Here is a 21,984-nt window from a genome sequence, read left to right as displayed (position 1 = left end):
GCTGAGGCTGGTCACGCCGCCATTCCATTGTTTTATTATCTGCAATAATAATGCATGACACTGACAAACCACCACATGGATATACAGCAGATGTCTGAAACGTACCACCTGCTTGTTACAGTATTGCCAGAACCAGAGCCTAAAGGATACACATTTAGTATCAGTCAGCCATTTTTAAGTACCATAAATAAAACAAACAAACATATGCCATCACAAACTCTTTACCATTTTATAGATCTTTCCATTCACACTTAAAGTATGTTCAATTACAAATGTGTCTGTACTCTGTAGCATGAATTCATTGCTCTGAAAATATAATCTTCTCCGGGTAAACTCCCTTGAGAACCAGTGTGGCCACCAGTGAGAGGAAGGCCACCACCGACAGTATAGTACGCAGGGCTTTGAACCAGCTGGGGTAGGTGGGCAGCAGAGACAGGTCATAGTGTAGGGAGATGCCTAGCCCCATGATGACCATCATAGCTGCTGGGGTAATAGTGTCGCTGAACAGCATGGCCAGCCAGGCTAACAGGGATGGAACCACGCTATTGGCCAGGTTGATCCAGTCTGGCTTGGCCGGGCTAGTCTCCGGGATGGCAAAGCCCCACCGCGCACCGCCCAGGAAAGACAAGATAGACGCTCCATAGGCCACCTGGGCGAAGGCCACTTCTGGCAGGTAGGTCTCGGTCACAGCCATGACGAGCGGAGCAGCGATGAAAGGGATAAGGCTCGAGAGGCTCAGGTACAGCGCTGGTTTGGGGCTCTTTCCCAGGTCTCTCATGTCATAACGGAGCAGGTCCAACTCTCTGGGTGGAGGCTCTGGTTGTTGTCGTTTCTTCAGCTTCGCAGCAGAGCTGTGGAAGTACTGCGTCCTCAATAGACCAACAGCATCACTTATTTTAGGGAGCAGCCTGGCCGAGGAGACCCTGCAGGGCCACAGGGGACAGGAACTATAAGAGACATCAGAAACCCAGGCTGAGGCACCAGCAGACAGCCAGGACATCTGCTGTGGAGAGTCCCAATGCATCCATGGAAAGAGATTCAATAAGATGAGTAGATGGACATGACATGAAACAATGTTTAGTCTCCTCTTACAGGTAAACTCACCTTGTGAGCAGTAAGGATGGGTCTTCTAAATATACCAGCCAACATCTTATATGAAAAAGTAGACAATGTTAATAGATTTCCCAAAATCTGAATAGCATATGAATGTCTGAAATCTCTGCAGTAACCTACCTGCCTGCCTGTTTAGCACGGAGTTGCTTGTGTAGAAAGTCATATACTGTTAATGTCTCATCAAAATCACTGCCTCTGCGCAGAGAATATCTCTATACTATCTCGGATTATTGTATTCTTGCTTGTTTTTCAAATCGGAATTAAATGTTGTTATAAATAAGTAAAAATCCGCTGTCCCTGATGTCAGACATACACCCTGCCGATTTGTGTGCGACCGTATATTTCTTCCGTCCGTACAGTGACCTATGAGAAGTCTGGTTCCACAACAGTTACCCCACAGTAACGACGAATTGTTCAATTAAATGTGGTGGATATATTTGCTACATCATTAAACGGATAAACTGACAGTCAAAGACCACAAGTTACAGGCACAGCAGATATCATTGTTTATAAACTGTTTATAACGCGTGGACATGTGCTCTTCCATCAATTAGTATGTCTAGGACAAACAGGAACAAGTAGCAAGCTAGGATAGCTAACGTTACTGTTAGCTAGTTCAAACGAAAGTCTGATAAAACGGGATCTCACAAGCCAAATGTACTAACTACGACAGCTCAAATTATATATTTGCGGTTGCAAGACAGTCATGTTCCGCTTACACTTACATATCGGATATTAGCTGAATTGACAGAGACAAGCGATCACAGTGGTCTGTGTGAGGCTCGAGACATTTATCTCTAGGTAGGTGGCCATTTTGACACAGTTGATTTCGTCTGCTGCTAGCTCCATTTATCATCAATTGCCGTTGACAGTTACACTTTTCGATGTTCATGTGTCATCACGTCAAGTAATGCATATATAGTAATTTATGTTGTTAGCTAATATAATAATATTGAAAGTTGCACCATGCGTAATCGTTCATTGGCGAGTCGCACTCATTCAATGGCCTGCTAGCAGTAACGTTAGTTTGTACGTAATGCTTGTTTACAACCGAGCCTGCTAACTAGTTTGTTAGCTGCTAGCCATATTACATAACTCTAACTGCCCATTGTCATTTTCTTGCCTAAATGTTGTGTTTCTTAACAGTGTTGATCTGCTGCAAAGGTGTGAAGAAGTAATTTGAATAGACGGCTGAGAAGTAAAGAAGAACACTTAGTTCTGTTTTGTTCAATGCCAATCCTTACAACAACTTCAGCAACAATCTCTTCTGCCAAATGCTACAGCAAAGTCAGGATTGTACAATCTAGTGAAAGGCAGACAGTTGTTAGATATATTTTGAAAATTATATGAGTGACCTTTTATTAAGGAGAGTTGCCTCTGTATGACTCAAGTATAATTTTATAGCTAAGAAGTGAGTCAGTTTACATGAGTATGTGCTTTGAATGAATGGTGTATCTGACCAACAATAACAGCCTAGGTTTGTCGTGTCTGAGGGTAAGATAAATGCAAAAAGGTGCACAGAACCAAATCTCCAGTACGTTCTCTAGCAATACAACCTCTACAATAGTGAGTTAATAAGAATGTCAGGCTCCTTCTCACACCCCTTCTCAGAAGAGTCAGGATTTAGGGTGTGTTGATTGATACTACTAACAAACACAATGTTAGTCACATCATAGCGATAGGCCCCCTTGGGTTTTGTTATGTGACTGAACCGTGACCCCCCCCCGTTTCTCCCTGTCGTCGCCCTCCGGTTGTGTGGATGAGGTGAACACAGGCTTTTCGCTGTTTTCCCCTTGAAGCGTCACTGTGAGGTAGATCTCCCCCCCCCCTTTTTTTTCAGAGAGTGTCCACATCTGGAGATAGGATGAGTTGGTGAGGAGGAATCAGTGTCAGGGCTGGCACAAAGTGCTGCTTCCATAAACCTTTTGAGAACATAGAACAGTTGAGTTGACTTTCCTCACTGACTCACACAGTCAGGCCTAGATCAAACAACCAAACAGATCCCTACTACATATGCTTGCTTTTCATTCATGTCTGTCTGACTGATTCAATCGAATCATCTCGACACCAGCCAAGACCTGCAGTACCGATAACTGCCAGTCTCCTTACCACCCAAGCCCCTTCTCCACTCATCGTCTCACCCTGGGAACTGGAGCTTCTCTCTGCTGGGGGCTCTGTCTCGCTCAGGCTGAAGAGTGGTCCTACATCCTGGTCTGCCTTAGCTTAACAGACACCAGGGCTGGGCCAGCTGTACCAAGAGGAACACATACCACACTGACAGAGAGAAGGGCCACTGGACTACAGAGCTGACTACTCTGGGTAAGAAGATTTGTTATGTCAAGCTGTTGGTGGGTACAATCAGTGTCCTCTTCATACTGAAGTGAAATGACACTAACTACCAAGTGATTTGGCAGAGTTCACATTCGCACACACTTCGAAAAGCTGCAATGATGATCAGTGTAAATCCTAATTAATTCAAATCATTCATTTTCATTATTTGGGTAAAGATGAATAAAGACTACCATAAGTTGTCTGTCATAAGCAGCCTGACATTATCTTGCATGAAACACCAACTCCTCTGAAGTAACACTGATGGTTATTCACACTCATTTCTGTCTGTTATTTGAGGTCTGGCAGTGATATCCCTCTTTCCTTGCTTCTCCAGATCCTGGCCATGAGGTTTGATGCCACGCTCTACTGACGGGAGACACTGGACCTAAATGGCGCAGCATGACTTTGTTCCAGCCTGGCTTAACTTTTCCACGCCTCAGCCTGCCAAGGTAAGTGAGCAGGGCCGGTTTTGGCTGTCCTAGTCTGTTGCTCCTCTATTGTTCCACAAGCAAGTCGGTAGGCTGATGATCCCATCAAAACCTTTGCAGTTCTCTAAAAAAACACTATTTTGCTCAAAACATATTTTTTTACCCTTTAAGCCAAGTGTACACTACACAATTTAGCTGTCCCAGACAAGTTTTTGAGATCGGAGACAAAATCCTCATGTCGTTGCCCTCTCGGTGCGCAGTCTTCACCGACGCGCTTAATGTGAGCAGGTCAGAACCGCAATCTGAGTACTTCCGATCCTGTCTTTGAGCAATCCCAAACATCCCAGTATTTTCAAACGTTTGATTTTATCTGCACAAAATCTACAATGCTCTTGTAGTGTAAGATGTGCAGTGACAAGTTTTGATAACAGTGATCAGCAATAGCCAATGAGAGCTCATCAGAGAAGACATTGTTTCGAATCACCCAGAATGTGTAGACTCTTGAGCCGGAGCGATGACTACTTGCGTTTGTACTTGCCAATGTCACTTTAACCAAAGTCCGTGTCAAATTGTGTCATCTCTGAAGTTCACAAGCAGTGTTATTTATTTATTTTCTTAAATTTTGATCTTGTCTCATTGCTGCAACTCCCCAATGGGCTCGGGAGGCGAAGGTCGTGTCATGTGTCCTCCAAAGCCAAAACCTCCCCTAAGCCGGACACCGCTGGGCCAATTGTGTACCGCCCTATGGGATTCCCGATCACGATAAAGCAAGGGATCAAACCTGGGTCTGTAGTGACGTCTCTAGTAGAGGTCGACCGATTAATCAGAATGGCCGATTAATTAGGGCCGATTTCAAGTTTTCGTAACAATCGGAAATCGGGATTTTGGGTGCCGATTTCCGATTATTTTTTTATTTAAAAAATGTTTTATATATTTTTTTTATACCTTTTATTTAACTAGGCAAGTCAGTTAAGAACACATTCTTATTTTCAATGACTGCCTAGAATGGTGAGTTAACTGCCTTGTTCAGGGGCAGAACGACAGATTTTCACCTTGTCAGCTCAGGGGTTCCAATCTTGCAACCGCACAGTTAACTAGTCCAACGCTCTAAACATTGCACTCCACGAGTAGCCTGCCTGTTACGCGAATTTAGTAGAAGCCATCTTATAAAAAACAATCAATCATAATCACTAGTTATAACTACTGATCCAGTTTAGCAGGCAATATTAACCAGGTGAAATTGTGTCATTTCTCTTGCGTTCATTGCACGCAGAGTCAGGGTATATGCAACAGTTTGGGCTGCCTGGCTCATTGCGAACTAATTTGTCTGAATTTTATGTAATTATGACATACATTGAAGGTTGTGCAATGTAACAAGAATATTTAGACTTAGGGATGCCACCCGTTAGATAAAATACCGAACGGTTCCGTATTTCACTTAAATAATAAACGTTTTGTTTTTTAAATGATAGTTTCCGGATTCGATCATATTAATGACCAAAGGCTCGTATCTCTGTGTGTTGTTATGTTATAATTAAGTCTGATTTGATAGAGCAGTCTGACTGAGCAGCAGCAGGCCCGTAATCATTCATTCAAACAGCAGTTTCGTGCGTTTTGCCAGCAGCTCTTCGCAAGCACAGCGCTGTTTATGACGTCAAGCCTATCAGCCTAATGGCTGGTGTAACCAATGTGAAATGGCTAGCTAGTTAGCTGGGTGTGCGCTAATACTGTTTCAAACGTCACTCGCTTTTAGATTTGGAGTAGTTATTCCACAGATTTTGTGGAGCGATGGGTAACGATGCTTCAAGTGTGGCTGTTGTCTATGTGTTCCTGGTTCGAGCCCAGGTAGGGGCAAGGAGGGGGATGGAAGCTATACTGTTACACTGGCAATACTATAGTGCCTATAAGAACATCCATTAGTCAAAGGTATATGAAATACAAATGGTATAGAGAGAAATGTCCTATAAATACTATATTAACTACAACCTAAAACCTCTTACCTTGGAATATTGAAGTCTCTTGTTAAAAGGAACCAGCAACTTTCATATGTTCTCATGTTCTGAGCAAGGAACTTAAACGTTAGCTTTTTTACATGGCACATATTTTACATGGCACACATTTTTACATGGCACATATTACTTTCTTCTCCAACACTTTGTTTTTGCATTATTTAAACCAAATTGAACATGTTTCATTATTTATTTGAGGCTAAATTGATTTTGATGTTTTATATTAAGTTAAAATAAGTGTTAATTCAGTATTGTTGTAATTGTCATTATTACAAATAAAGCAAATCGTCCGATTAATCGGCATCGGCTTTTTTGGGCCTCCAATAATCGGTATCGGCGTTGAAAAATCATACTCGGTCGACCTCTAGTCTCTAGCACTGTGATGCAGTGCCTTAGACCACTAGGGAGGCCCTACAAGCAATGTTATTTAATTCAAAATGTTGGCTAGATATTTCAACTCTGTATGGCAAGTGTGAATAAGGCTGCGTTAACAATCTAATCATCACATCATTGTGTTCACGAGACAGCGTGGTATGGAGAATTCTCACGACCAAGTGAAGAATCTTGTAGTGTGTGACCCCCGTCTGTGCCACATCGTTTAGTGTGCGCACCACTAAGTTGCCAAGACAAAAAACAACAGGAAAGACAGTCGTTTAATGTGAGCGGCTCGATGACGTTTGGATTTTGAAAGTCGTGTGGTGTAGACCAGGCATTAGTGTGTGTACTTTACTGTATTTATACTTGGAATATCACTTTTCAACAGGAAAAGTAAAAAAATGACTGGGGGACGTCTTTATGCTCTGAATATCAGCTACCCACCTTTATCAGGAGTAATCTTGAGCCTATTTGCAATGAGAATCCATGTATTTACACAGCGGGAAATGCAGAAGTCTTTTCTTTTTCGCTGTGATGCAGCTCGTCAAAAATATACTAATACAAACTTGAAATCACTGATTATCATGACAACTGTGTGAAACTCCTAGACAGCAGTTTCCTGTGACCTGTCCTGTTTTTGGGATATACACCTGTGGGTTAGGTTATTTGATCTGAAAAACTTGCATGATGTAAAAAGTGTCTCGTGACATTTGTCATAAATTTGATCTCCATCCTGTAGGCTACAGAAAACACCACTCGGTCTACCGTAGGCTACAGGCTACATGAGTTACAGTGCCTTCAGAAAGTGTTCACACCACTTCACTTTTTCCACATTTAGTTGTGTTACAACCTGAATTAAAATTGTATTCAATTGTGATTTTTTTTTGTCACGGGCCTACACACAATACCCCATAATGTCAAGTTCAGAAGTAGTAATGTGCTTGACAAGTCAGGTAATAAGTTGCATGGACTCACTCTGTGTGTAATAAGTGTTTAACAGGATTTTTGAATGACTACTTCATCTCTGTACCTCACACACACAATTATCTGTAACTGAATTTCACACAGTTTCAAAGACCAAGGAGGTGGGTGACCAAGTCGCTAGTGTTATTTTCCACTGCCTTACAAAGGGCACATATTGGTAGATGGGTAAAAAAAAAATAAGAATAGCAGACATTGAATATCCCTTTGAGCATGGTGAAGTTATTAATTAAACTTTGGATCGTGTGTCAATACACCCAGTCACTACATTAATACAGGTGTCCTTCCTAACTCAGTTACCAGAGAGGAAGGAAACCGCTCAGGGATTTCACCATGAGGCCAATGGTGACTTTAAAACAGATACAGAGTTTAAAGGCAGTGATAGGAGAAGACTGAGGATTGATCAACAACGTTGTAGTTACTCCACAATACTAACCTAAATGACAGAGTGAAAAGAATGAAGCCTGTACAGAATAAAAATATTCCAGAACATGCATCCTGTTTGAAATAACAAAATAAAAAATGTGGCAAAGAAATGAACTTCATGTCTTGAATACAAAGTGTTAGATTTGGGGCAAATATAACACAGCACTTCACTGAGTACCACTATCAATATTTTCAAACATTGTGGTGGCTGCAACATGAGTGTGCTTGTCACCTGCAAGGACTAGGGAGTTTGATAATAGAAATGGAATAGAGCTAAGGACTGGCAAAATCCAAGTGGAAAACCTGGTTCAGTCTGCTTTCCAAGAGACACAATTACCTTTCAGCAGGACAATAACTTAAAACACAAGAAGAAATATACACTGGAGTTGCTAACCAAGATGACATTTAAATGTTCCTGAGTGGCCTAGTTACACTTTTGACTTGAAAATGGCTGTCTAGCAATGATCAACAACCAACTTGACAGAGCTTGAAGAATTCTGAAAAGAATAATGTGCAAATATTGTACAATCCAGATATGAATATCTCTTGTAGACTTACCCAGAAAGACTTACAGCTGTAATTGCTGCCAAAGGTGATTCTAACATGTATTGGTTGAATACTTATCTAATCAAGATACATTAGTGTTTTATTTTTTACAAATGTTAGAATTTTTCTTCCACTTTGACATTACAGAGTATTTTGTGTAGATTGTTGACAAAAAAAAATACAATTAAATCTGCTTTAATCCCACTTTGTAACACAACAAAATGTGGAAAAAGTCAAGGTGTGTGAATACTTTCTGTTGGCACTGTATGTTAAATCATTTTTGACGGGACACTGGTGGAGCGCCTCAGCGGTGTGTCTCCAACTGCACCCTGGACATGCGTGCTGGACATGGACAATATTTTGCACCCATGCCTTTGACAAAGTGGGTACTAAACAGGGCAGCCTCAGCTCTCACCTAAATAGCCCATATGTCACTGGGTGAGATAAATGTTAATTGTTTTGGGGCAGAATTATGTAAGGTATATGTGTTGTTGGAGGTTCATCTTGGTCTGTTTAGCTCGGGAAATGTCCCAGCACCTCTCTGGGTCTCTCTTACAGGGCCCTCCTGCCTTAGACCGCTGCAAAACCTGCCTAATGGGGGTGGGGCCTGTAAGTGAGACCTAGAGAGGTGCTGGGGGTTAGGACAGGACAGGCATCCTATAATTCCTACTATAATTCCTACTACAGACCATCACTGCCTGGCACGGCAATTGCTCGGCCTCCGACCGCAAGGCACTACAGAGGGTAGTGCGTACTGCCCAGTACATCACTGGGGCTAAGCTGCCTGCCATCCAGGAACTCTACACCAGGCGGTGTCAGAGGAAGTCCCTGAAAATTGTCAAAGATCCCAACCTCCACAGTCATAGACTGTTCTCTCTACTACTGCATGGCAAGAGGTACCGGGAGTGCCAAGTCTAGGACAAAAAGGATTTTTTACCCCAAAGCCATAAGATTTTTACCCCCCCCCAACCCCTCTTTTACTCTGCTGCTACTCTCTTGTTTATCATATATGCATAGTCACTTTAACCATATCTACATGTACATACTACCTCAATCAGCCTGACTAACCGGTGCCTGTATGTAGCCTCGCTACTGTATATAGCCTCGCTACTGTATATATAACCTCGCTACTGTATATAGCCTCGCTAGGGTTATTTTTCACTGTCTTTTTACTGTTGTTTTATTTCTTACCTATTGTTCACCTAATACCTTTTTTTCACTGTTGGTTAGAGCCTGTAAGTAATCATTTCACTACACCTGTTGTATTCGGCGCATGTGACAAATACACTTTGATTTGATTTGTTCTGTAAATATGTTTTCTCAGAAGAAACTCTGCTAATTGAAAAAATGTTTCTGGGAATGCCATGCTTTGTTGGATCAAGCTTTTTAGGTGGCTGGGTAAAATGTTAGCAGACTATGCATATACAGTAGGTCCAATGTTTGCACTGCGTTGCCTGGTTGAACTTTGACCCCAAAGGTATGTTGTGGCCTTGAATGGCCCAGGTAGTTATGGCTGCCTGTCTTTGTAGAGGACAACAATACAATATAACACTATAGTCTGTATCACTACTTTCCAATTGTATCACTTCTTTCCAGTAGCACTTGTCAGAATTCTGTAGCTGTTAAAATCATGGTTCAAAGTAATATGGATGACAGTCTAGACAGTTTTCTTTATTTTTTGGAGATTGGGGGGTGGGCCATCCCGTGCATTAATACTGTATTCAGGGCAGGATTTGATCAGATTTCAGTGGTGTTTGGTCTTTTGGTGTTGTTGGTTGTGTCTTCATGGTGCCATGTAGTAAGTTGGTATTAGGGATGAGACGAATGGACAATTTTGCTTAACATTTAAATGGCCATTTTCTTTTATTGGTGCTCCATTAAAATAATAAGAAAAAAATCATAAAATTCCACATCAATTTAAAATGCAGAATAATGGTTGTATGACCTTTAGGGCCCGGCAATTAAGTTACACTATATATACCAAAGTATGTGGACACACCTTCAAATGAGCTTTTTCAGCCACACCCGTTGCTGACAAGTGTAGAAAATCGAGCACACCGCCTTGTGTAACAGTATAACTTTAGACCGTCCCCTCGCCCATACCCGGGCGCGAACCAGGGACCCTCTGCACACATCAACAACAGTCACCCTCAAAGCATCGTTACCCATCGCTCCACAAAAGCCGTGGCCCTTGCAGAGCAAGGGGAACCACTACTTCAAGGTCTCAGAGCAAGTGATGTCACCGATTGAAACGGTATTTATCGCGCACCGCTAACTAAGCTAGCCGTTTCACATCCATTACACTTGCAATCTCCATAGACAAACATTGACAGTAGAACGGCCTTACTGAAGAGCTCAGTGACTTTCAACGTGGCACTGTCATAGGATGCCACCAAGTCAGTTAATCAAATTTCTGCCCTGCTGGAGCTGCCCCGGTCAACTGTAAGTGCCGAATCTGGGTTTGGCGGATGCCAGGAGTATGCTACCTGCCCAAATGCATAGTGCCAACTGTAAAGTTTGGTGGAGGAGGAATAATGGTCTGGGGCTGTTTTGAATGGTTTGGGCTAGGCCCCTTAGTTCCAGTGAAGGGACATCTTAACACTACAGCATACAATTACATTCTAGACAATTCTGTGTTTTCAACTTTGTGGCAACAGTTTGGGGAAGGCCCTTTCTCTTTCAGCATGACAATGCCCCCGCACAAAGCGAGGTCCAAATAGAAATGGTTTGTCGAGATCGGTGTGGAAGAACTTGACTGACCTGCACAGAGCCCTGACCTCAACCCATCGAACACCTTTGGGATGAATTGGCACACCGACTGCGAGCCAGGCGTAATTACCCAACATTAGTGCCCACAGAACTGTTCCAACATCTAGTGGAAAGCCTTCCCAGAAGAGTGGACCAACTCCGTATTAATGCCCATGATTTTGGAATTAAATGTGTTTTATTTCTACAAAATGTCTTGGTAAGTCATGGTATTTAACACACTTTAAAGTACTTTTCTAGGGAGAGTGGCCTGCTTGCAGTAGCTAGAGATTATTTGATTGACACCTCTGGTTGCCTAGTGATGGATTTTTGTCTTGTTTCAGAAGCAGCAAACCTTCATTACGACATCATAACCGCCATCGATAAGAGACATTACTGTGCAGCCGTATTCATCGACCTGGCCAAGGCTTTCGACTCTGTCAATCACAACATTCTTATTGGCAGACTCGACAGCCTTGGTTTCTCAAATGATTGCCTCGCCTGGTTTACCAACTACTTCTCTGATAGAGTTCAGTGTGTCAAATCGGAGGGCCTGTTGTCCGGACCTCTGACAGTCTCTATGGGTGTGCCACAGGGTTAAATTCTCAGGCTGACTCTCTTCTCTGTAAACATCAATGATGTTCCTCTTGCTGCTGGTGATTCTCTGATCCACCTCTACGCAGATGACACCATTCTGTATACTTCTGGCCCCTCCTTGGACACTGTGTTAACTAACCTCCAGACGAGCTTCAATGCCATACAACTCTCCTTCCGTGGCCTCCAACTGCTCTTAAACGCAAGTAAAACTAAATGCATGCTTTTCAATCGATCACTGCCCGCACCTGCTCGTCCGTCCAGCATCACTACTCTGGACGGCTCTGACTTAGAATACGTGGACAACTACAAATACCTGGGTGTCTGGTTAGACTGTAAACTCTCCTTCCAGACTCACATCAAACATCTCCAATCCAAAATTAAATCTAGAATCGGCTTCCTATATCGCAACAATACATTCCTTCACTCATGCTGCCAAACATACCCTCGTAAAACTGACCATCCTACCGATCCTCGACTTTGGTGATGTCATCTATAAAATAGCCTCCAACACTCAACTCAACAAACTGGATGCAGTCTATCACAGTGCCTTCCGCTTTGTCACAAAAGCCCCATACACTACCCACCATTGCGACCTATACGCTCTCGTTGGTTGGCCCTCGCTTCATACTCGTCACCAAACCCACTGGCTACAGGTTATCTACAAGTGTCTGCTAGGTAAAGCCCCGCCTTATCTCAACTCACTGGTCACCATAGCAGCACCCACTCGTAGCATGCGCTCCAGCAGGTATAGCAGGTATAGCCAATTCCTCCTTTGGTCGTCTTTCCTTCCAGTTCTCTGCTGCCCATGACTGGAACGAATTGAAAAAATCTCTGAAGCTGGAGACTCACATCTCTCTCACTAGCTTTAAGCACTAGCTGTCAGAGCAGCTTACAGATCACTGCACCTGTACATAGCCCATCTGTAAACAGCCCATCTATCTACCTACCTCATCTCCATACTGGTATTTATTTATTTTGCTCCTTTGCACCTCAGTATCTCTACCTGCACATTCATCTTCTGCCGATCTACCATTCCAGTGTTTAATTGCTATATTGTAATTACTTCCCCATCATGGCCTATTTATTTCCTTAACTTACCTCATTTGCACTCACTGTATATAGACTTTTTTTTTCTTTTGTTCTACTGTATTATTGACTGTATGTTTTGTTTATTCCACGTGTAACTCTGTGTTGTTGTATGTGTAGAATTGCTTTGCTTTATCTTGGCCAGGTCGCAGTTGTAAATGAGAACTTGTTCTCAACTAGCCTACCTAGTTAAATAAAGGTGAAATAAAACATTTAAATTACACACATGTATAAATGCCCGTTCATATCACCGGATAAGGTTTCGTAGTGTAGTCTACCCTAATATACAGACAAACAAACATGCCGTAGCCGAGTGGCTTTCAAGGAGCCACATTCCAATATGTCTGAAACGTTATCGATACAGTCTACCGGTAGCCTACTGTAATTTCAAGTGAGGCAAAAACGAAAAGTATGCTCGCAAGACTATTCTACAGGCGTCAGATCAAAGACTGAACACACACTTGCATCATTAGCGAAGAGACCGAGCGGACAGGCCAGCGCGAGGAAGAGAGAAGCAGAAGTGTGCTCATATGTTTTGGTAATCTGCACCTCTCAATGTCTTGTCTTGCCTACCTTGCAAATTCAAGTAGCCTAAAGCCTCTTCCTCTGATTTGATGTGAATTACACAACTGCCCAGGCCTTTATAGCCTGTTGGTTATAACACGGAAAATAATGTTTTGTGATAATTGTGATTTTAATTAAGTGGGGGGGGGGGTTTCGGTTAGGGATTTTTCTTAACGTTAATGATCTCAACTTCGTTTAAACGGTTACTTTCACACCCCCATTTTGGTATAGTGTAATGGCTTGTGAGCTATTGCTCTGAGTGGTTACTGAGGCTCTTATAAATGTGCCCTTCTGTCTCTCTTTCGCTCTCTCTCTTTGACGCTTTCTGTATCTCTTTCTCCATCTCTGTACATCTCTCTTTCCCTCTTTGTATCTCTCAGTCTCTTGCAGCGTTTGAGAGGCACGGAGAGAATCTTGCCCGCGGTGATGCCCGGCCCGCTGTGAGCCGCCGCCGCCATAACTCCTCAGACGGCTTCTTCAACAATAGCCCTCTCAGAGCACCTGCAGGTAGCACATACACATGGTCTTACCCTACCTGACCCTGACTACCAAATCAAAGTGTATTAGTCACAGATATACATATGTTAAAGTAGGGTTGAACAGTATGTGTGTGTGTTGGATGGATTATGAGGTCCAATCAGTTCTTAACCTTCATTTTACTTTTCCACTCCTGGTTGCTAGGTGATGGGTTGCACCATCCCTCTCTCCTGCGGCATGACTCTGTGGACTCAGGCGTGGCTAAGGGAGGGAAGGGGGGCCTGGGCAGCGGTCTCTGGGGGCAGGAGGGACCCCACCATGGGCGCCACACCAAGCGCCCTGTGGGGGACAGGGACAGGGAGCAAGCAGGGCCCCACCGTCAGCGTAACGGGACCTTCCACCCCCGGAAAGGAGGCTTCCTGCCAGTTGAGGGAGGCCATGAGGACAAGCTGAAGTTTGTGGAGGAGGATTTTGTGGGTGCCCTCTCATCTTTCTGCAGATGTTCATTGCTTGAATTTAAAACAATTCCAAAGATTTGGTTTATCAAGCTGTTTCAGATCATTTTAAAATTGTTAGCGACCTGCTGGGTGATTACTATGTTTAAATTACTTTTACAACTTTTGTTAAGTTACGGGTGTTCTTGCTTTTTTCGACAGCCCTCACTCAATCAATCAGAGAGCAGTGGGAAGCCGGTGGCCCAGCCTCATGCCGTAGGGACTCCTGTAGGAGTTTGGGGTGAGTGAGGAGCTCTGCCAGTGACTGGCTTTGAAAGGGAGCAAGCCTGATTGATTGATTGGTAAATCCTTCCCCCACAGAGCACCCCCCTAGTGCCAAGCAGACCATAACTAAGATGTTGGTCATCAAGAAGGTTTCCAAGGAAGACCCTGGCGCTTCTTTCTCTGCTGGTTTCGCCAACACAACGGTGCCCCACCTAACCAACGGCACCAAAACCCCAATCTCCTCATCCAGTGTCTACAAGAACCTGGTGCCCAAGCCAGCTATCACCCCAACCAAGGTAGGTAAAGAAAAAAAAGGTAGGCCCTAAATATTGTCACGTCCCCAGCCAAGGTAGGTCCTCACTACTGCCATCTCCTCAACCAGGACAGGGTATAATCACTAGTCACCCTCCGCAAAGGTAGGACCTCACTACTGCCATCTCCTTGTGGGGCGGCAGGTAGCCTAGTGGTTAGAGCGTTGGTCTTGTAACTGAAAGGTTGCAAGATCGAATCCCCAAGCTGACAAGGTAAAAATATGTCGTTCTGCCCCTGAACAAGGCACTGTTCCAAACCAGTCATTGAAAATAAGAATTTGTTCTTAACTGACCTGCCTAGTTAAATGAAGGTAAAAATAAAAACAGGACCTTTCAGTCACTAGTCGCATCCTCAGCCAAAATAATGAATTACTACATTATTTTATTTTTTCCCTCTGCAGGCTGGTCCCTGGAAGCCAAGCGGGAGAGAAACCAAAAGCAGTTTTAATATATCCGGCTGGGACTCCGCCTTCACCAGCCCTGCTGCCTCTGTGAACAAACTTCTTACGCATGTCACTCCCCCGACCTACGGCCCGACCTACGGAACCCCCAAGGAGGTGAGTCTGACCTCTGACAGGGACCAGAGGGCAACTTACTTACAGTTGAAGTCGGAAGTTTACATACACTTACGTTGGAGTCATTAAAACTCATTTTTCAACCAATCCACAAGTTTCTTGTTAACTAACTATAGTTTTGGCAAGTCGGTTAGGACATCTACTTTGTGCATGACACAAGTAATTTTTCCAATAATTGTTTACAGACAGATTATTTCACTTATAATTCACTGTATCACAATTCCAGTGGGTCAGAAGTTTACATACACTAAGTTGACTGGGCATTTAAACAGCTTGGGAAATTCCAAGAAAATTATTTTATGGCTTTAGAAGCTTCTAATAGGCGACTTGACATCATTTGAGTCAATTGGAGGTTTACCTGTGGATGTATTTCAAGGCCTACTTTCAAAGTCAGTGCCTCTTTGCTTGACATCATGGGAAAAGCAAAAGAAATCAGCCAAGACCTCAGAAAAAAAATGGTAGACCTCCACAAGCCTGGTTCATCCTTGGGAGCAATTTCCAAACGCCTGAAGGTACTACGTTCATCTGTGCAAACAATAGTACGCAAGTATGAACACCATGGGACCACGCAGCTGTCATAACACTCAGGAAGGAGACGCGGCCTGTCTCCTAGAGATGAACGTACTTTGGTGCGAAAAGTGCAAATCAATCCCAGAACAACAGCAAAGGACCTTGTGAAGATGCTGGAAACAGGTACAAAAGTATCTATATCCACAGTAAAACGAGTCCTATACCAACATAACCTGAATGGCCGCTCAGCAAGGAAGAAGCCACTGCTACAAACCCACCATAAAAAATCCAGTACGGTTTCCAACTACATATGGGGACAAAGATTGTACTTTTTGGAGAAATGTCATGTTGTGGGGGTGCTTTGCTGCAGGAGGGACTGGTGCACTTCACAAAATAGATGGCATCATGTGGGAGGACAATTATGTGGATATATTGAAGCAACATCTCAAGACATCAGTCAGGAAGTTAAAGCTTCATCGCAAATGGGTCTTCCAAATGGACAATGACCCCAAGCATACTTCCAAAGTTGTGTCAAAATGGCTTAAGGACAACAAAGTCAAGGTATTGGAGTGGCCATCACAAAGCCCTGACCTCAATCCTATAGAAAATTTGTGGGCAGAACTGAAAAAGCTTTTGCGAGCAAGGGGGCCTACAAACCTGACTCGGTTACAACAGCTCTGTCAGGAGGAATGGACCAGAATTCACCCAACTTATTGGGGAAGCTTGTGGAAGGCTACCAAAACGTTTGACCCAAGTTAAACAATTTAAAGTCAATGCTACCAAATACTAATGGAGTGCATATAATCTTCCGACCCACTGGGAATGTGATAAAATAAATAAAAATAAATAAATCATTCTCTCTAGTATTATTCTGACATTTCACATTCTTAAATAAAGTGGTGATCCTAGCCGACCTAAGACCGATAACTTTTACTAGGATTTATTTATTTATTTTTCTACATTTTATTTAACTAGGCAAGCCAGTTAAGAACAAATTCTTATTTTTAATGATGGCCTAGGAAAAGTGGGTTAACTGCCTGTTCAGGGGCAGAACTACAGTTTTGTACCTTGTCAGCTCGGGGGTTTGAACTTGCAACCTTCCGGTTACTAGTCCAACGCTCTAACCACTAGGCTACCCTGCCAATTAACTGCCAGGAATTGTGAAAAACTGAGTAACTTTATTTGGCTATGGTGTATGTAAACTTCCGACTTCAACTGTGTGTGTGTGTGTGTCTCTCTCTCTCTCATTTATATGTGTATATATATACACATCTCATTTAACATTTATTTTATCAGGGACTCCTACTGAGACAAGGTCTCTTTCAGAGATGAGTCCTAAATACAGAAAAGACACAAAATATAAATACAAAATGTAATCAGAAAGAAAAACACGGTCATTAAAAACAAACATATTCATCAGTAATAAGGTCCTCAATCAGCTTTCTGAATTCCCCTAGAGGCACCAGCACATCAAATCTAAGAAAATCTTGAAGATTGTTCCACAAATAAGGTGCAAGAAAGCAGATTTACCCAACGCAGTAGAGACCAAAGGAATTCCCAGAGTTAACCATCCCTGAGACTGGGTGTGGTAACTTGTATGTCTAAAGTTTAGTTATAATGTTAGGTACAGTGGGACTTTTTGTAAACAAGCTTTATAAATGAAAACATAGCAATGTATCAAACTAGGAGACATCGAAGAGGGCCAACCAACTTTCTGGTAGAGAATGCAGTGATGATTACTAAATTTGTCACCTGTAATAAAGAGCTGGAGTCTGAAAACACTGCTCTAGCATTCCAACTCTGACCCACTCTACACTTGATTTGTTACAATTTATTTGAAAAGACTTACAATTTATTTGGTAAGACCTCTCTCAGCCTCCCTCCAGCATCACCCCTCCCATCGACGTCACCCTTCCTCGTCTGAAGCTGATGCGTCGCAGCACCGACCGGAAGAGTGAGTTCCTGCGAGGCCTGAAGGATGATCGGAACTGGGACGGGCCCACCTCTACCAGTCCATCAGAACCTAAGGAGAACAGAGGAGACTTAGAGGAGAATGGGATCCCTCACTCTCTCAGCGACTCAGACACAGATCACCTTTCCAGCTCGTTGGAGGCAGAATACAGGTAAGTTGCACCCACATGCACATACCCTCTCTTCCTTCACACCCTCAGTGACTCAAACAGTAAGATCCTGAAGCTGAGTGGGGTGTGTTGGGTTGGGGGCGCTGTAGGGCGGTGGACCCGTGGGGTCAGGGTGGGGCGACCAAGCTAAATTGTGTAAAATTAACAAGCATTTCATGTTGAGCATGAAAAACCCAGCGGCGTCGCAGTTCTTGACACACTTATACCGGTCGCCTTGCACCTACTTAAATATTTTGTCTTGCCCATTGACCGTCTGAATGGCACACATACACAATCCATGTCTCAATTGTATCAAGGTTAAAAATCCTTCTTTAACCTGTTTCCTCCCCTTCATCTACACTGATTGAAGTGGATTTAATACTTAAAAGTCTATAGACGCACCTGTGCGTCAATCTGAGTAACATGATACAAAATCCCCATCAAAATCCCCATGGGCTGTGTCTCCATCCACCACATCTTCCCATGTCAGGCCTTCCGCATCTGCGGAGGGAGGTGGCTGAGCTACAGGGGTGTTTGTCAGACCATGAAACATCCCGAAAATCTGTCTTCTCAAGAAAACGTTTGTAGTGTCCGAACGGTTTCCGTTTTGCTCTACGACCCCCACAAGTGTCACAGGACACCTCTGAAGTCGGTAATGCTAATGTCTGTAGCGTTCAAACCGTTTAGATTCGGACGCTACTATGACCCCACTGTGGAAGGGGAGACTCATGAACACACTGGTGTTCTCCATTTTGCTCTAGGACCCCCACCAGTGTCACGGGACTAGTCTGAAGGTAACCCATACAAACACATGGAAGTATGGAGGTAGTTTTGTGACCCAAAAAAACAAGGGGTTAAATGTGTCAAAACATTAATATTTCCTGAGCTTTCTTACATCTCCTAGATATAGGACAATCACTTAAAAGCTTGTTTTACCAGTGATCTCCGCCTCTTCTGGTAGGTTGCTCAAAGCTATGGGCTGGCAGGAGTACCCAGAGAATGATGACAACTTTTTGCCCATCACTGATGCTGAGCTCCAAGAATTTCAAGCTAAAACTGAGAAGGTAAAAGCTATACATAGCTATTTACATGTGTTACTGTGAGCCTGTGAGTGGATATCTCTCTATAGCTAGGTTTCCATCCAATTGGTGACATTTCTTCAAGCATATATTCAAAAATGTGCACAAAAACAATATGCGCATTTTCCCACAAGAGGGGTGTTTTCATCACACTGACTTGTTGCAGATCAAGTGCTGTACGTGGTGATGACGTAAGGCACATAAAAACCACTTCTGCAGTTAAGTTCCCATGTACAAATAAAAAAACACAAATGGGTTACCATCACATTTTCAACTCTACCACTCAACTCTCTGTCACAAAAACTGTTGCAATAAATAGCAAACTTGCCTAATGTGGTTCTGGTGCATGCTCTCTGGACAACAGTTTGCTGATAAAGTGGACCGGTTACATGATGTGATATGGATAAGAGCAAGGTCATTTTATTTGATAATTGGCAACAAGCACCGTTCAAATAATAGTCTACCCTCGATATTTAGCCTATTGGAAATTTGCATGATCACTGTGCACATAACCATGTGAAGTTCATCATAAATTATTCTAACGTGAAGTTCATCATAACTTATTTCATCTGCCTATAAACTTTTCATGCTTTTCCATGTCGTGGTGAAAGGCTGTGAAAGACTGTGGTAGGCCTACAATGTGACATATCATTGCTAACAAACAAATTGTCTATCGACATTTCTGAATTTGGATCAGGTCTGCATGAAAAGTTTGGAAACCTGGTTACTGTTGTTATTAATCTATCTATCTGTCTGTTCTAGCTGAAGAGGAACAGGCTGGTCCAGAACGGTGTTCTCCTGAAGCCTCTTTTCAAGGGGGCGCCCCTGCCCCTGCTGTCCTGGAGAAGCCCTGTAGAGCCTGAACTAGAAGAGGTCTCAGAGGCCGAGAGCACTAGCAGCAGCCAGACAGACGACGACACCTAACATGGCTTTACACCCCTCCTCTTCTTATTCCTCACGTCACGCTCATTGCACTCGTCTGTTTTACACTTCTTCCTCGTTCACAAGAGACTGGTCATACAGACACTGGTGTGACAGAGAGGGGTCAAAGGTCATGCCTGAGGGTCTTCTTGGTTTTCCTTCTGCTTTTTCTTTCCTTTCTTTCTTTTTTTGACCCCTTTGTTTGGTCTTTTCCTAGAAGCTGAAATGATTATTGAAAGCAAAACACATCAGCATTTTTCTTTTGATTTTGTGATGAAAGAAGCTAACCCATGATGTTGACAACAACCAAACCAATAATGATTTTACTTGCAAATGACTTCATCGATTGATACTTAATTTTGTTGAAAGATGGCTTTGACACCTGCTCTTGCTGAAACAATTTGTAGCATTTGTGTTGAGATGAAACAATCATTGTGAGCAGTTGATATTGACATTGCTTCCAATCCCCTAAATAACCCTTCTGTAAGGATTTAGGTTTGTTTTTTGTTTTGGTCCATTTAAAGCCGACAAATGGTAATGCATCTGTCTTATTTGAACAGTGTAAGGCATGCTTTTGCTCATCATTATATTTCTCCTAAGCGGTAGGAGAACAGTCATTTACAGTTATGGACCACCATTACTTGTATTGCACTACTGATAGATTGTAGCCAGTAAGGGCATAAAGAAGAATAAAACAACGTTCTGAAGTTATGGAAATGTCACTTTACCAAACTTATTCTGGAGAAAAACTCAATTAATCCATCGTAGCTGTTCAAGCTGATTGTCTGTTCTTAGTTCACCAACCACCATAATTTTCAGATGTTCAAAATGCCAAGTTCTATGGTTGATAAAGAATGTAAACGTACAGGCCCCCCCAAATACTCCTGCTTCTTGTATTAAGATACAACCTGGTTTTCTTTCTTACATGAGGGACTGCTTTTGAAAATGATGCATTTACCAGATTTAGATTGCAACAATTTTCCTGGCTGGTAGAATGTTCAGCTGGCTTTATCACAGATTTAAGGCTCTTTGTTGTTGTTGTTTTTTTCTAATTTGGTACAGCTGTAAATCCCACATAGATATTTCTTTTTTTTGCATATTGTTCTTGCAGCCTTGATATTCAGGGTGGATTGTAAAAAAAATACAATACAAATTGTGAGTTTTGAAAAATGTAAGATTATTTTGATAACATTATTTACATATTTTTAAAGATAAGGTTTCCTGTAATGGACTGTCTGTATGAGAAAGAAACTACTGCATCTTGGAAAAATGTAATTGTAATAAATATTTTGCATCGGTTTGCCAAACATTTGTCTGCTTCTCTATCTAAGAATCTAAATGATCCACAAGTGATTTGTTTAGTTTTAGATTTATCCAGTGACACCTATAAAATCAATTTGCGTCATCAAAGATTATAGAGCTGATTTGAGAAGTCTGCAGACGGGGTGAGTTAGTTGTAGCCACTACAGGGCAGCAGAGGACGCTTGAGAAGTCTGTGTTGAGGCCCTCCACCCCCCCTACAACACAGCCATCGACGTGGTGATTGTAACCAACAAACAGGGAAATCACCAGAAGCATAACCAATACTTTATGCACAAGAGTAAGCTAACCGTAGACCTATGTTGATTTGGAGAAAAGTGGTAAATAGATGAATGATAATAGCTGAGCTCATTTAGGAGTATATTTAGTTTTCACTCTTGTGATACTTGGTGTGTGCCTTTATTGTTGCCCAGTGGACTTGGTTAAAAGGATGCAGTGATGGAGTCATTGGGAGAGTTTCGCTGTCCACAGTGTAGTATGGTATTCCTCTCCCTCCGACTCCTGGAGAAACATAAAGCATTGTTCTGTATTGGGAGCAGCATTGGAGATCCCGTGGTGCTAAGACAATGGCAGCCAGAGCGCAAGGGGATCTATCCAAAACCTGCATGACCCATGATCTTATAAGAGTAAGTGTGTTGGCTCTTAGTGTAGTGTGTGTGTGTCTGTCTGTCTGTCTGTCTAACATTGATTGTTTCTGACAGCTGAGAGACCAGAGGGGTATGCCCCTCTAGAACATGCAGGGGAGGCTCAA

General features: G+C 42.8%; 2 protein-coding genes across 9 annotated transcripts; one reads left to right on the top strand and one right to left on the bottom strand.

Moving 5' to 3' along the window:
* Window positions 1-11: 11 nt before the first annotated feature.
* tmem69 (transmembrane protein 69) lies at window positions 12-2,833 on the bottom strand. 6 transcript variants are annotated; one of them, XM_024422296.2, is made up of 4 exons: window positions 1,839-1,925; window positions 1,234-1,259; window positions 1,105-1,149; window positions 12-1,003 (listed from the first exon to the last, which is right to left on the bottom strand). In XM_024422296.2, exons 3-4 carry the CDS (start codon window positions 1,147-1,149, stop codon window positions 299-301), a joined length of 750 nt encoding a protein of 249 aa, XP_024278064.1. In that variant the 5' UTR covers window positions 1,234-1,259; window positions 1,839-1,925; the 3' UTR covers window positions 12-298. The 6 variants fall into 6 exon arrangements, with proteins under 6 accessions (XP_024278064.1, XP_024278066.1, XP_024278069.2 ...); XM_024422298.2 differs by having other exon boundaries at window positions 12-1,000; XM_024422301.2 differs by lacking the exon at window positions 1,234-1,259 and having other exon boundaries at window positions 12-923; window positions 1,839-2,833.
* On the top strand, window positions 1,318-21,220 carry LOC112251355 (vasculin-like protein 1). 3 transcript variants are annotated; one of them, XM_024422294.2, is made up of 11 exons: window positions 1,318-1,914; window positions 3,185-3,432; window positions 3,779-3,893; window positions 13,582-13,708; window positions 13,883-14,151; window positions 14,335-14,413; window positions 14,494-14,693; window positions 15,110-15,265; window positions 17,669-17,916; window positions 18,875-18,977; window positions 19,755-21,220. In XM_024422294.2, the coding sequence occupies exons 3-11, from the start codon at window positions 3,834-3,836 to the stop codon at window positions 19,914-19,916; spliced, it is 1,404 nt and encodes a 467-aa protein (XP_024278062.1). In that variant the 5' UTR covers window positions 1,318-1,914; window positions 3,185-3,432; window positions 3,779-3,833; the 3' UTR covers window positions 19,917-21,220. The 3 variants fall into 3 exon arrangements, with proteins under 3 accessions (XP_024278062.1, XP_024278060.1, XP_024278063.1); XM_024422292.2 differs by lacking the exon at window positions 1,318-1,914 and having other exon boundaries at window positions 2,837-3,432; XM_024422295.2 differs by lacking the exons at window positions 1,318-1,914; window positions 18,875-18,977 and having other exon boundaries at window positions 2,837-3,432; window positions 19,755-19,883.
* Window positions 21,221-21,984: the final 764 nt, after the last annotated feature.

The sequence above is a fragment of the Oncorhynchus tshawytscha genome, linkage group LG05 (assembly GCF_018296145.1).
Source record: "Oncorhynchus tshawytscha isolate Ot180627B linkage group LG05, Otsh_v2.0, whole genome shotgun sequence".
NCBI classification, from domain to species: domain Eukaryota; kingdom Metazoa; phylum Chordata; class Actinopteri; order Salmoniformes; family Salmonidae; genus Oncorhynchus; species Oncorhynchus tshawytscha.
Note: the sequence above shows the minus strand (reverse complement) of the source record. Positions and strands in the feature narration are given on the sequence as shown.